General features: G+C 38.5%; 1 protein-coding gene and 1 pseudogene across 20 annotated transcripts in view; one reads left to right on the top strand and one right to left on the bottom strand.

Annotated features, from left to right (window-relative positions):
• The window catches only part of Atxn2 (ataxin 2), a 120703-nt gene that overhangs the window by 21054 nt on the left and 79927 nt on the right, over positions 1-19722 (bottom strand). For 11 of the 19 annotated variants that reach the window (XM_087198370.1, XM_087198371.1, XM_087198378.1 and 8 more), the window contains 5 exons: positions 19515-19585; positions 5876-6177; positions 4744-4807; positions 3695-3847; positions 3267-3333 (listed from right to left, as the gene is read on the bottom strand). In XM_087198370.1, the coding sequence (XP_087054496.1) occupies positions 3267-3333; positions 3695-3847; positions 4744-4807; positions 5876-6177; positions 19515-19585 (657 nt within the window). The remainder of the gene's footprint in view (positions 1-3266; positions 3334-3694; positions 3848-4743; positions 4808-5875; positions 6178-19514; positions 19586-19722) is intronic. The other 8 variants (XM_087198372.1, XM_087198380.1, XM_087198376.1 and 5 more) reach the window with 1 other exon arrangement.
• On the top strand, positions 13849-19160 carry LOC110348909 (eukaryotic translation initiation factor 1A, X-chromosomal-like; annotated as a pseudogene). The gene has a single exon (XR_015446288.1). The product of XR_015446288.1 is annotated as a eukaryotic translation initiation factor 1A, X-chromosomal-like (transcript).

The following is a 19722-nucleotide window of genomic DNA, read 5'->3' as shown; positions in this document are numbered from 1 at the left end:
ATAAAAATGAAAAGAGAAAAAAGATTCAAAAACCAAATGTATCTTTTTACACACACTGAAAAATTTAAAAACATTCTCCAGTATAAAAATTATGAAATACTAAGATAAATTTAAGAAAGTATGCATGAACTCAATACAATTAAAACGACAAAACTGATGAAATTGAAGACCTAAATAAATGGGAGTGATATATGGGATCAATATCAAGGTATTTTCCAAGACATGATCTACACATTTAATGCATGATCCCAAGATGACTAAATATCTGAAAATTCAAAGAACCTACAAAACCAAAATAAAATTTTGTTAAAAGAAAAAACCAAGGAATTTACATAAACTTTTAGATTTATTATAAAGTAGTAATAATCAAGAAAATGAATATTGGCATGATGATAGATACATGACCAATGCCAAGACCAATGCCACAAAGTAGTTCACAAATAGGGACCGCAGAGATGATAAACTGAATTCTGCCCCCCTAAAAATACAGCCTAGTACATCACTATCTTTACATCTAAAAAAAAATTCAGTCATTTTAACCTAGCTAACCTAGCTAACTGATCAAGCTGCTGATGTCACCACATAGTAAGTTCAGATGACAGCACTTTTGTAAGTACCTAGAGTACCAACTCTTCACTCTGAAAACTGGTGCTTAGAGATTTTTTTAGTAAAATAGACAGAGAGATAAGAAATACTCCAAAAAAATTTTAAATTTTACTGTGTAGTATAATTATTAGACAGTAAAAATTCTTAAAATATGTTATACATGCTGCAGGAAGATAAAAATTAGCTGGCTGGTATTCAGCTTACGCCTGGTATTCATCTCCTTCTGCTCCCCAGATATTCTGTCCGGGGCTGTTCTGTGTGACCAACAGTACCCAGCAGAAATGACAATGTGTCACAGCTGAGATGAGTTGTAAAGCACATTGCAGTTTCTGGCTAGGACTGTTTCACTATTTTCTTTTTGGATTTTTTTTTTTGGTACCGGGGATCGAACTTGGGTCCTTGTGTTTGTGGGGCACGCGGCGGAACCACTGAGCTAAATCCTTGGCCCACCCTTTTAGGATTTTTTGAGATAGAGACTCACTATTACTTCAGGCTGGCCTTGAACCCAGGCTGGCTTCAAAATTGAAGTGGTCCTCCTGTCTCAGCCTCCCGAGTGCTGGGATCACAGGCATGTACCACACCTGGCTATATTGTTTTTAACCTTTAGAATTTTGATCCATTTTGATTTTAATTTAGTATGTAATGAGATAATGGATCTAAGACTCAATCTTTTGCATGTGGATATCCGATTTTCCCAGCACCATTTTCTAGAGAGGCTATCTTTCCTCCAGTGTATCCCTGTACCTTTTTATTCCTTATTGTTGAGAGAAGGTCTTGCTAAGTTGCTAAACTGCCCTAATGCCCAGGGTGGGCTTGAACCTTCAAGACTCCTTTCTCAGCCTCCCAGACAGTATGCTAGGATTACAGGTATGCACAACCATGGTCGGTTTTGAGATTTATTTGAAATCTTCAGCAGAGAAAAAAGGACATATAAAGTAAGCATGGCAAATCTTATTAATCACAGAATCTGAATGATGGCTAAAACCAAGTATCTAATCACTTCCTACCTACTTAGCCAGCCCTGTTCATAGCTGGTACCCTTGACAGTATCGCTATTTTGTTTTAACAGAAACGCTTTTATAAGACATGCTGAACTACCCTCAGGATACATAATTTCTATGAAAATGACAGAGCCTCCTCAGGTCAGAATGCAGTTCTCACTTCAGAGAGCTATACTGGCACACTTGCTTTTACTGCACTGATCTTTTCCATTTTAACACAAGTCTCTTTTTTATTAAGTAACCACAAAAACCAGCAACAAAGCTAGGCATGGTGGCGCCCATCTGTAATTCCAGCAATCAGGAGGCTGAGGCAAGTGGCTCACCTGGAGTTCAAGGCCAGACTGGCTACACAGTGAATGAAAGGTCAGCCTGAACTACATAGCCAGACCTTATCTCAAAAAAATAAAAACAAACCAAAAGAACCCACACACACCCACAAACAGCAGAAAGTATCTTGATAATGACACACTAAAAAATCCTTTTCTTCCTTGATCCCTTCAAGTCCTCACAATAAGATTAATTCCTGTAACTAAGAATTACTTTAAATGACCTAAGGTAAGAGTTTTTTTAAGGCTGGTCAATTTTCTTATCTTTTTAATGATCCAGTTTTTAAATATTTCTCTATTGTTTTAAAATTTTTATTTCATTAATTTCCACTCTAACGTTTACTTCCTTTTTTGTTTTTGCTTTTTTTTTGCAGTTCTGGGGATCAAACTCAGGACCTTGCGCTTGTGAGGTAGGTGTGGTGCCACTGAGCTAAATCCCAGGACCCCATTTCCAAATTTTTTTAAATTTTATTGGTACATTTTAGATATACATAATGATCACATTCATAATAGGGAATTTGTACCTGTACATGATGTATCTTGCTGCTTTTTTTCCCAGTTCCCTCCTCTCGCTTCAATCCCAATTTTTCGTCCTTATGTATAGAAGCTTTGTTTCCATTTTTTCCTTCTAGTCTCTGTTCTTCTTGTCCCTTCCTTTCCACTGAGAAATGTCTTTTCGATATAAGTCCTATTTTGTTTCTCAATAATAATTAATTGCTCTAAATTAACTAAATGGTAAAAAGGAATCCTTTAGCATTTCTCAACATTATAAGATTTCTTTTGTGTTTTTTTATTTATTAATTTTTTTTTTTTGGTACTGAGGATCAAACTCCGGGACCTTGCGCTTGCGCAGCAGGTGCCAGAACCACTGAGCTAAATCCCTGGCCCTCTTTTGTGTTTTTTTAAACCACAAAAGTCCAGAAAACTAGTTTATACAATGAGGAAACATTTCTCTAACAGGATTCTGACACTGTCTTTTGTTTCAAAAGAAATTCTGGATGTTAAAGAAATAATTGCACTTTAATGCAAAATAAGGTCAGTAGTCTAGTAAATTAATCTAGCAAACCTTGTTTATCAAATTTAAGTACAAATTTAAATTCAGACTTCAGACTCCAAGTTCGGAATGCAGTAAGATACTGAATCACAAGTAAGCCATTTCTCCTCCCTTTTTTTGTTCATAAAAATTCATCTAAACATTTTAGTGCTGGTCATCAAAATTCAATGTACAGCCTAATCAAAAGTTGAAGCTAAGCCATGAATATTCATTATAAATGAGAGGTTTAATTCATGCAGCATGCAGGCTACAAGTAAACACAGGCAGGATTATTCTCACCTTTACCTGCTCTATATGTCTTGGCTTGATTCACTGGCATGGGCGTCATGGGTATTGGGTATAAAGGCTTGAGGGAATTGAAAGAAAAACAAAAACCATTAGATTCTTACAATGAGAAGGTGGTCTACCACTGTCAGTTTATCTTGCTAGAGAGCTAGATCTGGGGTTTCCTCATCTCCTAGGAGTTAAAAAAATAAAATCACACCCAAGCTAAAAGGATAAACTCCAACAAACTCTAGGAACTAAATCATCTTTCTCACCAGAAAACATTCTTAGATTCAGGTCCTTATTCTAACCACAGACCAAGCCACTGCACACCTCCCTCTTTCAAGTACCTCTGCATGTGAATGTGCCTCAAATCAAGGCAAATCTAAAAAATGCTGGTGTCAAGCGGAGTAGCCGAGTGAATGTCAAATTCCATGACTTACTTGCACGCCTGGACTCACTGGGACTGGATACATCATATTTGGTGCAAAACAAACAGGCTGAGTATAAACTGGAGTCGGTGGCTGATGACCCACCATAGATGGGCTAGGTTGTGCTTGAGGTCGAGGTGAAGTTGGGGTGGTAGAAGGCTTTGGCTACAAAAAGAAAAATAAAATTCAACAGTCTCAAGGTGAAAAGTTAACTATTATTGCAATTTTCAGGTTGATTTTACTAATCTTTACAATTTTTATTTACTTTTTTTTGGTACCATGGATTGAACTCAGGATCTTGTGCTGCTCTTGGCCAGGCAGGCACAGCGGCACTGAGCTAAATTCCCAGCCCATTTGTTTGTTCGTTTGTTCATTTGTTTTGGTACCGGGGATTGAACTTGGGACCTTGCTCTTGCAAGGCAGGTGGTGGAACCACTGAGGTAAATCCCTGGCCCTTTGGGCAGTGATTTTTACTTCTTTTTTTTTTTTGGTACTGGGGATCGAACTCAGGTCCTTGCGCTTGCGCAGCAGGTGGCAAAACCACTGAGCTAAATCCCTGGCCCCAGGCAGTGATTTTTAAAAGTTCCAGAGAATGTGTTTTTCAATTTAAAAAAAATAATTTTATAAATCCAGTAGAAAAACAGAACAGTGTAAACTATGAACCTGACAGCCTATGTAGCCAACCTTCTTCAACTTCTGTCTAAATCAGAAAGATTCACAAATTTTCCCCCAGATAACACCTGAGGACCAAACAAGAATCTTTTTTTTAAATTTTATTTTAAAGACAGGGTTTCACTATGTAGTCTAGGCTGGCCTTGAACTCCCAGCAATGCTCCAGCCTCAGCTGCCCAAGTGCTGCAATTATAGGCGTGCCCCACCACGCCTGGCAAGAATTTTTTTTTGCAGCTAGAAAGCATTCACCAATGACCCATATGAGCAAAAGAAACAGTTGTTTTAGCATAGTAAACTGAACTTAACATCAGGTATGGGAGGGGGTAGACTATAACCAATTATAATTCTTTTCAGACACTAGATTACCTAGAAGAAAATAACAAAGTTACCTGAGAAAAAGAACGAGGGTTGAACTCCTTTGCATTGGGATTCAATGTTGACTTTCTAACTTGCCTAAATCAGAAAAAAATACAAAGGCCAGTGAAATCTGCATGGGCTTTGTGTTTCCCTAAAATTTTCCATACCTTATCTGTTTTTAAAATTGTTAAACATATAAATATAAGCAATTCTCACCAGACCATTAGTCTTTATAAAATACACGCATGCATGCACACATGTGTGCACACCCCCACACAACCACCCCACATTACCCTTTCCTTAATTTGATAAAGAAGCTGGCTAAGCAAGAACAAAATTTGTTCTTAAAAATTCTTAGTACACAACTGCTTGTCTTATAGGCTATCAACAAATACTTAAGCTAAAAAGACAGTAGCTCCTTATAACATATCCTTGTATGAAAAGCAATGCTTACTACATCTGTATTCTATAATCTGCAATCATTTTTTTTTTTTGGTACCAGTCATCGAACTTGGGTCCTTGCGCTTGCACAGCAGGCAGCAAAACCACGGAGCTAAATCCCCGGCCCTCTGCAATCATTTTTAATGTGATAAGATACTTTTTACATATCTTGAGAAAAGTTACGGGTCTAATGAAATTTTTGCCTCAAACCAAGAATAAGCAATTCCCCAATTTAAAAAGCTGTATCTCAAAAATTCAGCTATAACCGGGTTGATAGTCAGAACACATAAATCACTGGTGGTTAGGGTCTGAGGCATTTTTCTTTTGTTTTGTAATTTTGTTTTATGAGTCAGAGTCTCACTATGTAGCTCAGGCTGGCCTCAAACTTACAGTGATCCTCTTGCCTTGGCCTCCAGAGTACTGAGGTTCCAGGCTCACACCACAATACCTGGCTTCTGAAGCCATTTAACTGATGAAACACCAGGTATGTACAATTTATGCCTGGCTCCCTCACCTGGGAGCACAAAACAAACAGAAGAGCAGCGAAGGTGGAATGATCTAATCTGCCTAAGACAACATTTGTTTAGGTCAATTGTTTGTAACTTAATGCATTTTATAAAGCAGTCTAAAAGTCCAGATAGACTGAGTTGAAAAGACAGAATACACTAAACAAAAATAAAGTTATCTGAATAACAGGATTTGTTAAATTCCAGTTTTACTCACTCAGCTGCATCTTTCTTCTCCTCTTTATCGTCTTTCTCTTGTTTACACGCGGGACCAGAAGTCTGTACTCCTTGGGATGTGACCTCGGGGCCCCTCTTGTGCTCTGTGTTACTAAGTATTGAAGGGGAGATGCTGGGGCTACTCGGCTTGCTGCTGCCACTGGTGCAGTTGCTGCTATTTTCAATGAAAGAGTCCTTAGCACTTGGTTCAATTTTCTCTTTGATCAAATCTCTTGATTTTTCTCCCTCTCTATTTTTGTTTAGTACTTGATCCATAGATTCAGAAGTGGAACTTGGCTGTAACTAAATAAAGGAAATAATCACACTTAAATATTTTAAATAGCTCTAGTAATCAATTTTTTCCATGAGTACAAGCAAAGTAATATTATCTATGAACATGAAGTATTTTGAGTAAGGGTATTTTCCATATTTTAAGAGTAATGCTTTTATTACAAGTCAACAATAATACAGTACCTATACAATACACAGTCATACAAGACTCAAATACCTTAAAGCTAAATATTTACTGCATGCCTATCACACATGAACAACTGTGCTTATTGGCTATGGAAACTATGAAGTAGTTTAATCCTCCTATACTTGCCATCTGCATAAGATCAGACACAACAACAAAATACAGAAAAATGCTACAGGAGCCCCATAGGAAAAGCAACCCACAGGAAGGGAAGGCTTCTCAATGGTATTGTCATCTAGTCTAAGGTGTGAACAATCTCTAGGAGATGAGTTTAGAAAAGGGAACACTCTAAACAAGAGAAGCTGCATGTTTAAAAACCCAAAGGAAAGGAAAGAGACAGCTCCATCACAAAAGAGGAAAGATCTAGCGGCTACAGGGTGGTACTCACAGGCACCATGAAGGCAGAAAAGACAAACTGGCCCAGAAGGAGCTAGATGATAAAGGAGCTTCAAGGCCATGCTGAGGACTGATTCTAATTTTCAGGGACATGGAAAGCCACTGAGGAATTTTAAGCAGGGTATCATACTGAGCAGTTTGCAGTTCAGAAAGAGGAACAGTGCACCTGTGCAGAGACAACCAACCTGGAGGGAGGCAAGTGAAGGTGTGGAGACCACTGTAGGCTGGGCTACAACCGGAGCACAGCAGGCTTGGGGAAGCAGGAGATGGATATAGAGGGGATGTGATTAGAGGGTTGAGTCAGTGAGGACTTCTAAACACTTAAGAAGGGTGGGACCATCAAGAGCAGAAAACATAAATGTTTGTTAAATAATTGAGGGTTTTAAAATTTACAGACCACAAGAAATAAATGCTACCAACGGTTGAAGATGATTTTAGATGTCATCTTCCACAAAAGAGAGAAAACAGGGACAGATTACAGAAATGACAAGAAACTGGGCAGAAAAAGATAAAGCCCGGCACAGTGGTGCACACCTATGATACCAGCACTGAGGAAGACTGAAGCAAGAGGACTGCAAATTTGAGTACTGCCTGGGCAACTAACTTAGCAAAACCCTGTCTCAAAATTTAAAAAAATATACTAAAAGTGTTGGTGATGTGGCTCTGGGATAGGGTGCCCCTGCTTTAATCCCCATTAGCACACAAACACACACGAAAAGAAAAGAAAGAGCAAATAGGAGCAGCAAACGCTGAAATGAGAGCAGACACAAGCAGCAGCCCAGGAAACAAGAACACGCAAAAGAGCAATCTGTACAACAGAGGTCACTCAAGGTTGTGCGAGCTGATACCTCTTCAGCCTCAGCACTTCCACCTGTACGGGGAGCGCACCTGTACTACCCATGCTGAGACTGAGTTTTAGGCCAGCCTTGGCAATACAGTAAGACCTCCGCCTCAAATAACAACCAACCAAAGGTGTCCTACCGAGGCCCATGTGTCAAAGCGAACAACAACTCAATCACTACCTCACCAACACAGCTGCTGGGTCCTCAAGTAGCTCAGGGCAAAAATTAATAGAGGCATCTATTTGGGCCCTGTGGCAAATTAAGTCACAATATAGGAACTTACTGTTGGGTCTGCCTTTATTCCCAAAGTAGTTGAGGCTACATACATAACAGACCAACTGTGTCCTACAGAAGACTTCAAGAGTATTCACCACAAGGTTCCTTGAGGGCAAAAATAAGACTTTAGTCGTTGCTATTATTCCTACAATGGGAAATACACCCATAGTGCTTCCTGCGGGCTGGATGCTGTTAAAAATATTTACTCATACATTTAGTCTGTATAAAGAACTCTCTGATATAGGCACTATTACTGCCATCTTACAAATGGCAAGTCCACAGGGAAACTAACATGTAATTCACACCCTCATTTGGGGATGGAACCCAAGGCCTCACACAAACTAAGCATGTACTCTGCCACCGAGCATCATCCTCAGACAGAAAGAAAACACTGACAGTCATCTATATTTTGGTAATAGGAATTAGCATGATTGAAAACCAGGTTTAGTGCCACATACCTGCAATGCAAGCACTTGAGAAGCTGAGGTAGGAGGATCACAGCAAGCTTAAGGGCAGCCTGGGCTACACAGTTCAAGGCTAGCCTGAACTACATAGTGAGACCCTGTCTGTACCCTGTCCCTCCAAAAATAGGAATTGACATGACTGAGTGCATGGGTACTATGCGCCAAGCACTATCTTAAACAACCCACAGGTAATTCTCATTTAAATCTCACAAGAACAAATCTACAATTATATACATTATCCTACAATTAAAACAGGTTCTACAACTATTCCCTCTTAGCTTGGGAAGAGTGGAGAGGGTGTTCCATGTCCCATTGATGGGGTATGTGGGCCAATATTCAAATGCAGGTCTTGTTACATCACAATACCAGCAATTCTTTTTTTTTTTTTTTTTTTTTTTTTTTGTACCGGGGATCGAACTCGGGACCTTATGCTTTCGAGGCAGGCGCCAGAACCACTGAGCTAAATCCCCGGCCCAATTCTTACACATATAAAACAATCAGCCTCCTGAACATAGGTATCCCTAGAACCTATAGATAGCTCTCAAGGGTAAAAGGCAGGGCTAAAGCTAAAAACTCACAGGATATTTCCATTTCTGACTCAGTGAAAGACTAGATTTTTGTGAAAAAATGTAATTCAGGGCCAGGGATTTAGCTCAGTGGTTCCGCTTCCGGCCTCGAAAGTGCAAGGTCCAGAGTTCGATCCCTGGTCCCCCAAAAAATGTAATTCAAGGCCACACACACCTGTCACAAGGGTGACTCTGATGATTCACTCATAACAGTGCAATACATGCCATTCGCGGCTGTTTAAAGCATTAGCAGCTTAAACATCAGATGGCCAGGTGGCATTATTTACCAGCAGTGTGACTTTGAGAAATAACTTCTCTTTGCCTCAGTTTCCTCATATACATACTGCACGATGCCTTGTCATTGTCATAACCTGCTTCAGTGGAAAATCAGGATTATAAGGATGCATAAGCACTCAGAATACTGTCTGGTATGTAGAAAATGCTCCATAATTGTAAGCTAATATTACTTTACCTTAATAATCCTAGGGCTGGGGATTTAGCTCAATGGCACTGTGCCTGCCTCACAAGTACAAGGTCCTAAGTTTGATCCCCACTACCAAACAAAACAAAACAAAACAAAAATAATCCTAAGGCTCACCTTATGATTTTAAGAAATGTTTCTTAAAACCATGCATTTCTTGGACTGGGGATTTAGCTCAGTGGTACACCGCCTGCCTGGCAAGCATGAGCACCACTGAGCTAAACCCCAGCCCGGAACTATTCTTGTAATCTTATTGGTTGATAATAGTTTTGTCCCATCTTATACCCACCTTGTGATTTTGCTCTATAAAAACTTATTTGAGAAGTGGACTCGTGGGCAATCCTCTCCTGTCTCTCTCAGGCCAGAGCTATCTATTCTTCAAACATTTCTTACTCTTAACCTTGTTTCTAGAATGCATTCTTCGATTTTATAGAACATGAACTAGGGGTAGCACACATTTAGCAGGCTGGGATTTCCCTTATATCATTTGGAGGTCCTTACATCATCCTTGTATCATTCTTGGAGGTCCCAATGAGATAACTGAAAAGAGGTTAAGAGTTTACTTTCATTTCATAGATTCTGGATTGTGACTTGCTTAGGTAATCAAAAATTGTCATCCTTGTTCATAAAGTGCTTATGCTTTAAATTTTTATTCCCTGTCTTTGTCAGTTACTTATGCTTTGAATTTTTATACCTTGTCATTGACAGTTGCTTATACCTTATATTTTTATGCCTTATTTCTCTTATGCATTGTCTTTTGTTAAAATGATGGTGAGTTAAAAAAAAAAAAAGATGGGGCCAGGGATTTAGCTCAGTGGTTTTGCTGCCTACTGCTCAAGCGCAAGGACCTGAGTTCGATCCCCGGTACCAAAAAAAAAAAAAAAAGATGGTGAATTTAAGTTGAGAACATGGGAAGATTATGCTTCTTTGATGAGATATTTTATATATGCTGTATTTGGACTTAAGTTACTGGACTTGGTATAGTGTCCCTTGTTTGACCTGTTCAACTGTTGTGGTCTGTTAGCTTAGGCAGCAGCGCTAGGGAAAAGTAATATTAGAGTGTCCCCTAGTGGACTCTGACATGAAATGCTATAGAATGATTCTTTTATGAAATCTTGTTTATATTCAGGAAATACATGTGCCTATTAAATCATGAGACTCCTTCTGCCAATTAAAAGGCAATAGCCCAGCAGGTGTTTTTAAGACTTGGAGGACAGGTTTCACTGGGACAAACTGGCCCCAACCGCCCCTCTACATCCTAGAGGCAATGTCATGCCTGTTCTGCCTCAGTTTCCTTTTTGGTCTGATTTTCTGCTTGTGAAAAGGCAATCTTAGCTCTTGAGATTCCCCATTCTCGCCTTTCCAGGCTGAGAGTGACAACTCATGAGCAAGTTGTCTCTATTAATAACTCACCGTGAGCATAAGAAAAGACTTTCTTTTGCTGATCTCATTTCTGATCTTTCCCTGCCACTTTGTACTTTCGTTTTTAGGAGGCACATAAGACTAGAGAGAAAGGAACCATAAAGTGCCCCAACCTTTTCCTCCTAAGAAATTTTTTTAAGTTACGCCCATAGAGAACAAGCGCTTGTTAACACCAAAGACAGGGAAGTCATCTTAGATGAAGACAGCTCAGGCGTTTATGTCCTTTATAGAACTCCTAACGGGTTACTCTGCCAACTAGTTAAACACTCTTAGAGCAGCTGCCCATCTTAAAGCAGAGGACAGGTTTCTCTAGCACTTTTTGGCCAATCCCCTTTGAAGCCAATGGAATGCTGACCAGACAGGCAGCCAGATTCCTTTCTAGAGACAAATCTCAGGTTGTGTGGAACTAGTGAAAGTAGAGAGGACAACTGAGGGGTCATGGCCAGGGCAACTCTCTGGTTCCAAAGGTTTCTCAGTTGAAGCTGCGTCTCAACAGCCCGACTGGATAACCAGCAGAAAAATCTCCATTTATCTATTGTCCCTACCTGCACTCCTCAGTGAGGTGAGAGGTAACTCTCTCAATGATCTTCTGGTATCTTCCGTCCAAGAGTGACCAGAGACTACACTTTAGAGCCCTCTCTTAAGCCTCCATTAAGAGTTGAGCTATAGGTTTGGACTTTTCTCTCTGCCAGTAAGTTAGAAAATCCCCCTAAATTTTTCTCCTACTTGCTGAGAGTTAACTGTAGAACTCCCCGATTAGCTAAACCACCTTGTAGCTAAACCACCCCCTACACCAGAGGTCAGGCTGAGGCAGCTTGCTACAACTGTTAAGAGAACAGCTATCAGCTAGCAATTTACACTTGTGCCTTGTATATGCTAACTAGAATTAAAAAAGGGATTTTAGCCTTTCTCTTCTTTCATGTGCATGTCGGAAAGTGATAAATGTGCCTTTACTAACATGTAAATTGTGGTTGCTAGGCAATGGGTATAAGTTTAACCTGTGAGCATTAGAGACAGAAAATTTAGGATGGATTTTGTATAAAACTTAGCCTTGTCTTGCTGCTAAGGAAGACTGCCTAGGTGATTAGGTAGACAGAACAAATGTCTTAGAGGCTTCTCTGTCCTAGGGCCGGGGCGGGGGGGGGGGGGTTTCTCCAAGCCATTCATTTGACTCTGTCTCTAGAAAGAATCTCTTTTGTAGGCTGAGAAGTTCTCCAATTTGCCCGTTGATCTATTTTCCTCACTCTCTTTCAAAGAATTAGAGAGCAGTGGTTTAGATCTCTTGATTATTGATTTTGTTAGCATGCTTCCTTCTCTAAACATGACTGTAAGAGCAGAAATCAACTGTAACTCGTGCTTTTGGAAACACCTGCTGCAGTTAAAAATACAAGTTCCTGGGGAAGTCACGGCAGAAGAACACATTACAACTGTGGTTGGAGGTGCATTCACTGAAGACCAGGCCTCAAGATAAAGATGGAATGACTATACCTACGTATCTTGAGGGATAAACAATAATGATCAATATTCTAAATAGGCATCAGTCACCTTGGGAAGGGGACCAAGACCTCCTGGCCCATCCCCTCCAGGAAAGTTTCTTGTTCTTTTCATGTACACATGCTACATGACTTGCTTCCCCACTGGATCAACATTACCTCAGTGACTATACTTGTAATCTTATTGGCTGACCATAGTTTTGTCCCACCTTATGCCCACCTCGTGATTTTGTACCCACCTCGTGATTTTGTTCTATAAAACATTTGAGAAGTGGGCTCATGGGCAACCCACTTTTTTCTGGGTTCCTTCCTGTCTCTCTCAAGCAGGAGCTATCTCTCCCTCAATAAATATTTTCTACTCTTAGGAAACTGTTGTTCCTAGAATTCATTCTTCAATTTTAGAGAACACAAACTCAGCATATCAGACATCTAGAAGGTTGGGGGTTATAATACTTCTATCTTTTGGAGGTCCTATATCATCAATGTTGGCATAGAGATAAGATATACAGATAAATGGAGAAATTCAGACACCAGTAATAAACGCTCACATTTGCAGTTAACTGACTTTCAAAAGAATGCAAAGATTGCTGGGCGGGGTCACATACCCCTGTAACTCCAGCACTTGGAGGGCTGAAGCAGGAGGATTACTGAAAGTTTCAGGACAGTCTGGGCTACATGAGTTCAAGGCCAGCCTGGATTACATAGTGAGACCCTACCTCAAAATACAAAAAATCCCAAAAGAATGTGAAGATAATTCAACAGGGGCAAGAAAAGGTTTTTCGTGGGTTTTTTTTTTTTTTTGTGACAAGGTCTTGCTATGCATTTCAGGCTCACCTTAAACTCACTATGTAGCCCAGGCTGGCCTTGAACTTGCAGCAATCCTCCAGCCTCAGCCTCCCAAGTGCTAGGATTACAGGGGTGTGCCATCACAGCCAGCAAGAAAAGTATTTTCAAAAAATGATGCTCAGATAACTGCTATCTACACGCAAAAAGAATGAATTCAGACATCTTTCATAGGGTATGTGCATCTGTATTATAATATAAACATACATATACTGTATACATATATAACTCAAAATGGATCACAGCCTTAAAGGTAACTCTCAGAAGAAAAGAAAGTGTAAGTCTTCATGACTATGAATCAGACAATGATTTCTTAGGTGTGACACCAAAAAACACAAGCAACAGCAATAAAAAGTGAAATAAATTGGACTTCATCAGAAAAAAATGTGCAAACATAAGAGACTTGTACCCAGAACACACAAAAAACTATTACAACCCAATAAAAACACAACCCAATTTTTAAAGCATACAACTTGGACAGTAATCCAAACAAGATATAAATGGCCAATAAATACTTATTATGCTCAAAATCATTAGCCATGAAAGAGCTACATGTGTAAACTACAGTAAGCCAGGCCTGGTGGCTCATTCCTGTAATCCCATCTAGTTCAAAGGTCAAAGGAGAAATATTCCAAGTTTTCAAGGCCAGCCTGGGCAACTTATTGAGATCTTGTCTCAAACTAAAAAATAAAAAAAGACTGAAGATGTAATGTAGTTCAGTGGTACAGCACATAGCTTGCATGTGCAAGCTCCTGGATTCACTCTCCAGTCACGCAGTTAAAAAAAAAAAACCCTCAAAAAACAAAAGGCAAAACCACAGTAAGACACCACTTCATATCCACAAGAATGACTACAATAAATAAAAAAGACATATAATCACAAATGCCTGGCTACTGATGAGCATGGGCAAAAGCAGATCTCAGAAGAGCTTGGCTGTGAGACTTGCATGCACACTACCTCCAGCACTAGCCTAGTCCCACATGCTCCTTCACCGTGTCTTTCATGTCCCTCAAGCCCCTCAGAGGAATCACCGAGACCATGGTCATCCTGAAAGAACAGAAGCCATGTGGCTGCCATAACCGCCATGCCCAAGAATAAAGGTAAAGGAAGTAAAAACAGGCACAGAGGTAAGAATGAGAATGAATCTGAAAAAAGAGAACTGGTGCTTAAAGACAATGGGCAAGAATATACTCGGGGAATCAAGATGTTGGGAAATGGATAATTAGAAGTGATGTGTTTTGATGGAGTGAAGAGGTTATGTCACATCAGAGGGAAGTTGGGAAAAAAGGTTTGGATAACTACCTCAGACATCATATTGGTTGGTCTCCGAGATTATCAGGGTAACAAAGCTGATGTGACTCTAAAATACAGTGTGGATGAAGCAAGAAGTCTGAAAGCATATGTGAGCTTCCTGAGCATGCTAAGATCAGTGAAACTGATACATTTGGTCCTGGAGATGGTGATGAAATTTAGTTTGATGACACTGAAGATGATGATGATGAAGACACTGATGATATCTTAATTGAACCCAGTATTTTATATTCCAGTTTTTCCAAAGACTGTCCTACAGTTTGGATTTTGGTCATAGAAGAACTTCCTCTAAGAAGAATTTTTCATTAGCATGATTGTAATTTATTGACAGTTTGATTTGTTTGTAAGGTATTTGTTTCTATAAAAACTTAATGCTGAATTATCTTAAGTGAAATGTTAAGCCCACTTCATTCTTTTGATGTAATGGAGCTCAGGGGAAGAAGACCTTGTGAATTTCAAAAATAGTGCATTACTGCCTTTCTTGCTTTGACCATTCCCAGTAGTTATTTCGAATAAGCCATTTGCCTGGTATTCATTATAGACTGTGATTAACCCCTAACTTCTGACTAGCCTATTAACTGTACAGAATCCCTCTGCATATTCTATTCTAGTTATCGAGATGTTCCTTAGAGATTTTGATACAATTTAAAGGAGGCCTAAATCTGCATTTGAATTAAAAAACAGGTCCTCCCCCATACTTTAGTAGCATATGGCTATTTTATATTAATGTTTTCATGATTTTACTTTACCATCATAAATATAAAGATATGGGCTGGGGGAAGCATTTGTTGAGGTTTTTTTTTTTTTAAATTACTGTACATGGGCTACTTTTATAGAACAGAAAGATTATGTTTAAAAATGTTATTTTCGGAAGTCAGTGTGTAGCTGAAATTGTGAATGCTTTATAAGCATTTAACTGAGGGCTGGGTGTGTAGCTCAGTGCAAAGTCCCTGGGTTCAATCCTCAGTACAGTACAGGGAGAAAAAAAAAAGATGGGTCTCTACTTTCTGCATGGAAGAGAGCGACCATGAGAAATATAATAAAACGCCATGCTGTAGAGTATGCTATATCCTCACTTTGTATTAAGGTTGCATTACGTGGGCAATTTTGGTTGGTGGTTATTTGTTTTTTATATTAGGAATTTAGGTTTACCCTTCCTTATTTCGCTCATCAGCTTTTCTAAAAAAATGAAGTTAGGGCTGGGCTAGTCAAACCCCACTAGTTATATTGAAATCATATGCCATTTTAAAGCAGATACATCATGTAGCTTGTGGAACTTTTACTGTGTTGGTCTGCAGGGAACTTTTTAGTGATGGAAAACACACAAGGGAATAAACAAGATTTTTTAAAATCCCACTTTTAACTAATTTTCTTCCTTAAGTATGCAAACCCTTGAATTCAAAATATGAGGTACTATAAACATTATTACAATGCATTGTTGCGGTTCCTGTTTCTTATACTATGGGACTTCTGTGCACTTACCTAAGTGGAATGCATCTAAGACCAAGGGCTGGTTTTTAATAACTCAGAAGAAACCATCCTTGAACAATTTATTTGGCAACTGTTTTCCTCAGAAACTCAAACCTAGGATATTTATACTTGTATATGTAACAATATTTTGCTAAATTTATAGTGCATATATGTCCCTGTGATTTTACAAAGAATGTTTGAACTTTTCACATGTGATACAGTTTTGGAAGGGATGTGCAACTCAAAACTAACCTCCTCTATCAAATATGGTTTAAGAGTTTTTAAAAAGTTACTATGACTCCAATTTATGTAACCTGCTGATGGTACATTTTCTCATGTGTTGGTAATAACAGTCCAATCTAGTGCTGTTTACATCCTGGAAAATCTAGACTCATAATATTAAAAATAGTTGAGGTATAGTTGTAGCTCATACACAGTGATACTTTGAGAAATTCTTTGACTAACTTATATTCAATGTGGAAATTGTAGTTTCACTGATTTGATTATATTTCAAGTAAGGAATGGACGTGGTCCATAAGAAAACCTGTTCTTGTTTTGTTTGCTTGGATGGTTGTTTTTTTTTTTTGGTTGTATTTTTGATTCCCATAATACAGTGCTATAAGCTATACTCAGAAAATAAAATATTTGAAATAAAAAAACAAAACAAAAAAGCCTACCAGGATGTGAAGAAATAAAAAATCCTCATATACTGCTGGTAGGAATGTAAAATAGTACAGTTTCCCTGGCAAAAAACTTTGCTGTTCCTCAAAAGGTTTGACACAAGAATTACCGTATGACCCCAAAATTCCACTGGAAGGTACATATCCAAGAGAAATTAAAACATTATGTCTATACAAAAACTGTACACTAGTGTTTGTAGAAACATTATTCATAATTCTAGAATCACGAGAATAACTCAGGGACCCACTGATGAACAGACAAAAGGTGGCATTATTCGTAAGTAGGAAAGTATTCAGCCAAAAACTGGAATGAACTAGCATGAACCAGCATGGATGAACCTTGGAAAAATGTTGCTATGTGAAAGAGGCCGACATAAAAGGCCACATATTGCATGACTCCATTTATGTGTAATGTCCAGAATATGCAAATCTATAGCGACAGAAAGCAGATATGTGGTTGCTTAGACAGGGGAGGTGGAAAGGGGCAAAGGCAAACAGTAACTGTTAAGAGGGTACTGGGTTTCTTTTAGAGCATGATGAATATATTCTGAAGTCAGCTGTGGCGATAGCTGTAAACACTGCAAATACACTAAAGACCATTGAATTGTATATTTTAAAGGGTTGAATTATATGATACTTAAGTTATATCTCGGGCCAGGGATTTAGGTCAGTGATGCTGCTTCCTGCTTTGCAAGCCTGAGGTCCTGAGTTTGATCCCCAGTACCAAAAAAAAAGTTCATAAGTTATATCTCAATAAAGTTGGTACAAAAATACACTCATTGCTACAATATAAAAATCTCTTTAACATTTAATGCCAGTGTACTATAAACAAGTACTAAATGGTTATAAAACAATGCTGAAAAAAAAACTCAAATGGGCAAGAGTATCAATAGTATAACGTCATTTATAACAAATTTAAAATTATACAAAACAGTATGATCTGTTAGGGAGCTTTTCATATGCAGTGTAAGTAGAAAGAACTGCCAGAAAAGAAAGCTTCCCTGTGAAAGGGAGGAGGAAGCAGCTGAGCAGGGTAAGTACACAAGAGGATCTTGTGCTGAAAGGCTTGACTGAGTAGTGGGCATATGGTGACTTATTTATTATTCTTTGTATTATCTGTATTAATTACTGCTTAACAAATTAAAATTTAAATTAACAACTACTAATAACATTAACGCTGAATAGATATGATAATGTTATTATAATTACTGGATTTTGTCAATAAGTCAAGAATGAAATGATTAGTAAAAAAAAATTAACAAATGTTAGAAAAATTTAGGGAGCTGGAACACAGGCTGAGAAAATGCTGTTTCATCCCTTTGATTCACTCATCTTTTAATCCAGTTATTTATTTTTAAGGCTGATAATCATATCTATCTCCTCTAATAAGTTAAGTTTCAAGATTTTTTGTGTGTGCTGGGAATCAAAACCAGGCCCTTTGGGCCAGGGATTTAGCTCAGTGGTTTCACCCCCTGCTGCACAAGCGCAAGGACCCAAGTTCAACCCCCCCGTACCAAAAAACAAAACGAAAAACCAGGCCCTTCACATGGTAGGTAAGCACTCTACCACTGAGCTATCCCAAAAAGATTTCCTATCCCAAGATTTCTTGAATTAGTCTCAAAATCTACCTTGATGTCTATAGTATAATACATTTCATGAAAAAGAATGAAATTGTTATCAAGGAAAGTTCAGGGTGTGTTCAGAAAAGCCTCTGGTAAAACAGAGCAATATGTACAAAGCTTTCTGCCAGAGCAGCTATGGATGTAGTTCATTGTACAGCACTTGCCTAGAATGCTAGGTTTGATCTCTAGCACTGTAAAAACTATATACATGAAAGATTTCTACCACAATTAGTACATTTATTCACAAAAAGGGCATTTTCTCAGAACACCAAGCTCTAGTATACCTCTACCAACCACACCAGATAATTAATGACTTGGCCTTGCTTTATCAAATTTTGGCCAGACTAAGCAAGGTAATCAAATGAGCACCAAGGATAAGCTACCTTATCATGGCTTCAAATGTCAAAATTATACTCCTTTTTTTACCTCTGAGACAAGATTTTCCTTTGTAGTGCAGACTGGCCTTGAACTCCCAGGATCCACCTACCTCAGCCTCTTGAGTGCTGGGACTATAGGCTGTGCTACCACACTCAGCTATATGATTCCGGTATATTTCTTACCAAATCATGATTTTAGGTTATTACACTTAAAGGACAGATAAAGACAACTTTAAGCATGTTTAGCTTCCTGTACACATGGTCCGATGTTGTAAATTGATGATCTAAAAATGATTAATGTTTTATTACTTTTAATTTTATTTTTATTATTTTATATTTTTTTGGTACCTGGGATCAATCTCGGGTCCTTGCACTTTCGAGGCAGGTAGCAGAACCACTGAGCTAAATCCCTGGGCCCCTTAATTTTATTTATTTTTTTGTTTGTTTTTTTGTTTTTGTACCAGGGATCGAACTCGGGTCCTTGCGCTTCCTTAATTTTATGTGAGGATCAAACTTGGGACCTTGCACTTGCAAGGCAGGTGCTGGAACCACTGAGTTAAATCCCTGGCCCTCCTTAATTTTATTTTTAATTATTCTTTTTGTTGTACTGGAGATTGAACCCAGGGGCCCTTGATCACTGAGCTACATCTCCAGACCCTTTTTATTTTTTATTTATTTTTTATTTTCTTGGTACCAGGGATTGAACTTGGGTCCTTGCTCTTGCACAGCAGGTGGCGAAACCACTGAGCTAAATCCCCAGCCTGACAGACCCTTTTTATTTAAATTCTGAGACAGGATCTTAATAAGTTGCCCAGGCTGGCCTTTAACTCATGATCCTCCTGCTTCATGCCTCCTGAATAGCTGTACTCAGCTTATCACTTATTTTTTAAAATTCTAATTCATTAGTCAACATAATACTTACCCTAAAATCATTCTTAAATTTCTTTAAATCATCAATCTGTTTTCTATGTTCAGAAACAACTGGTGATATACCTGTAAAACCAAGAATTGTTAGATACAAACTTATTTCTAACCTTTGTCTTAAAATTCTTCTAGTAAAGATGTTAGAAATGAGAGTAAGATTTACCATCAAAAGAATAACGACTTCAAATGTCAATTTTGCATACTAG

The sequence above is a fragment of the Heterocephalus glaber genome, unplaced genomic scaffold (assembly GCF_053883595.1).
Source record: "Heterocephalus glaber isolate CG9 unplaced genomic scaffold, H.glaber_assembly_v1.0 deba00001687, whole genome shotgun sequence".
NCBI classification, from domain to species: domain Eukaryota; kingdom Metazoa; phylum Chordata; class Mammalia; order Rodentia; family Bathyergidae; genus Heterocephalus; species Heterocephalus glaber.
This window is presented reverse-complemented; position numbering and strand designations above follow the sequence as displayed.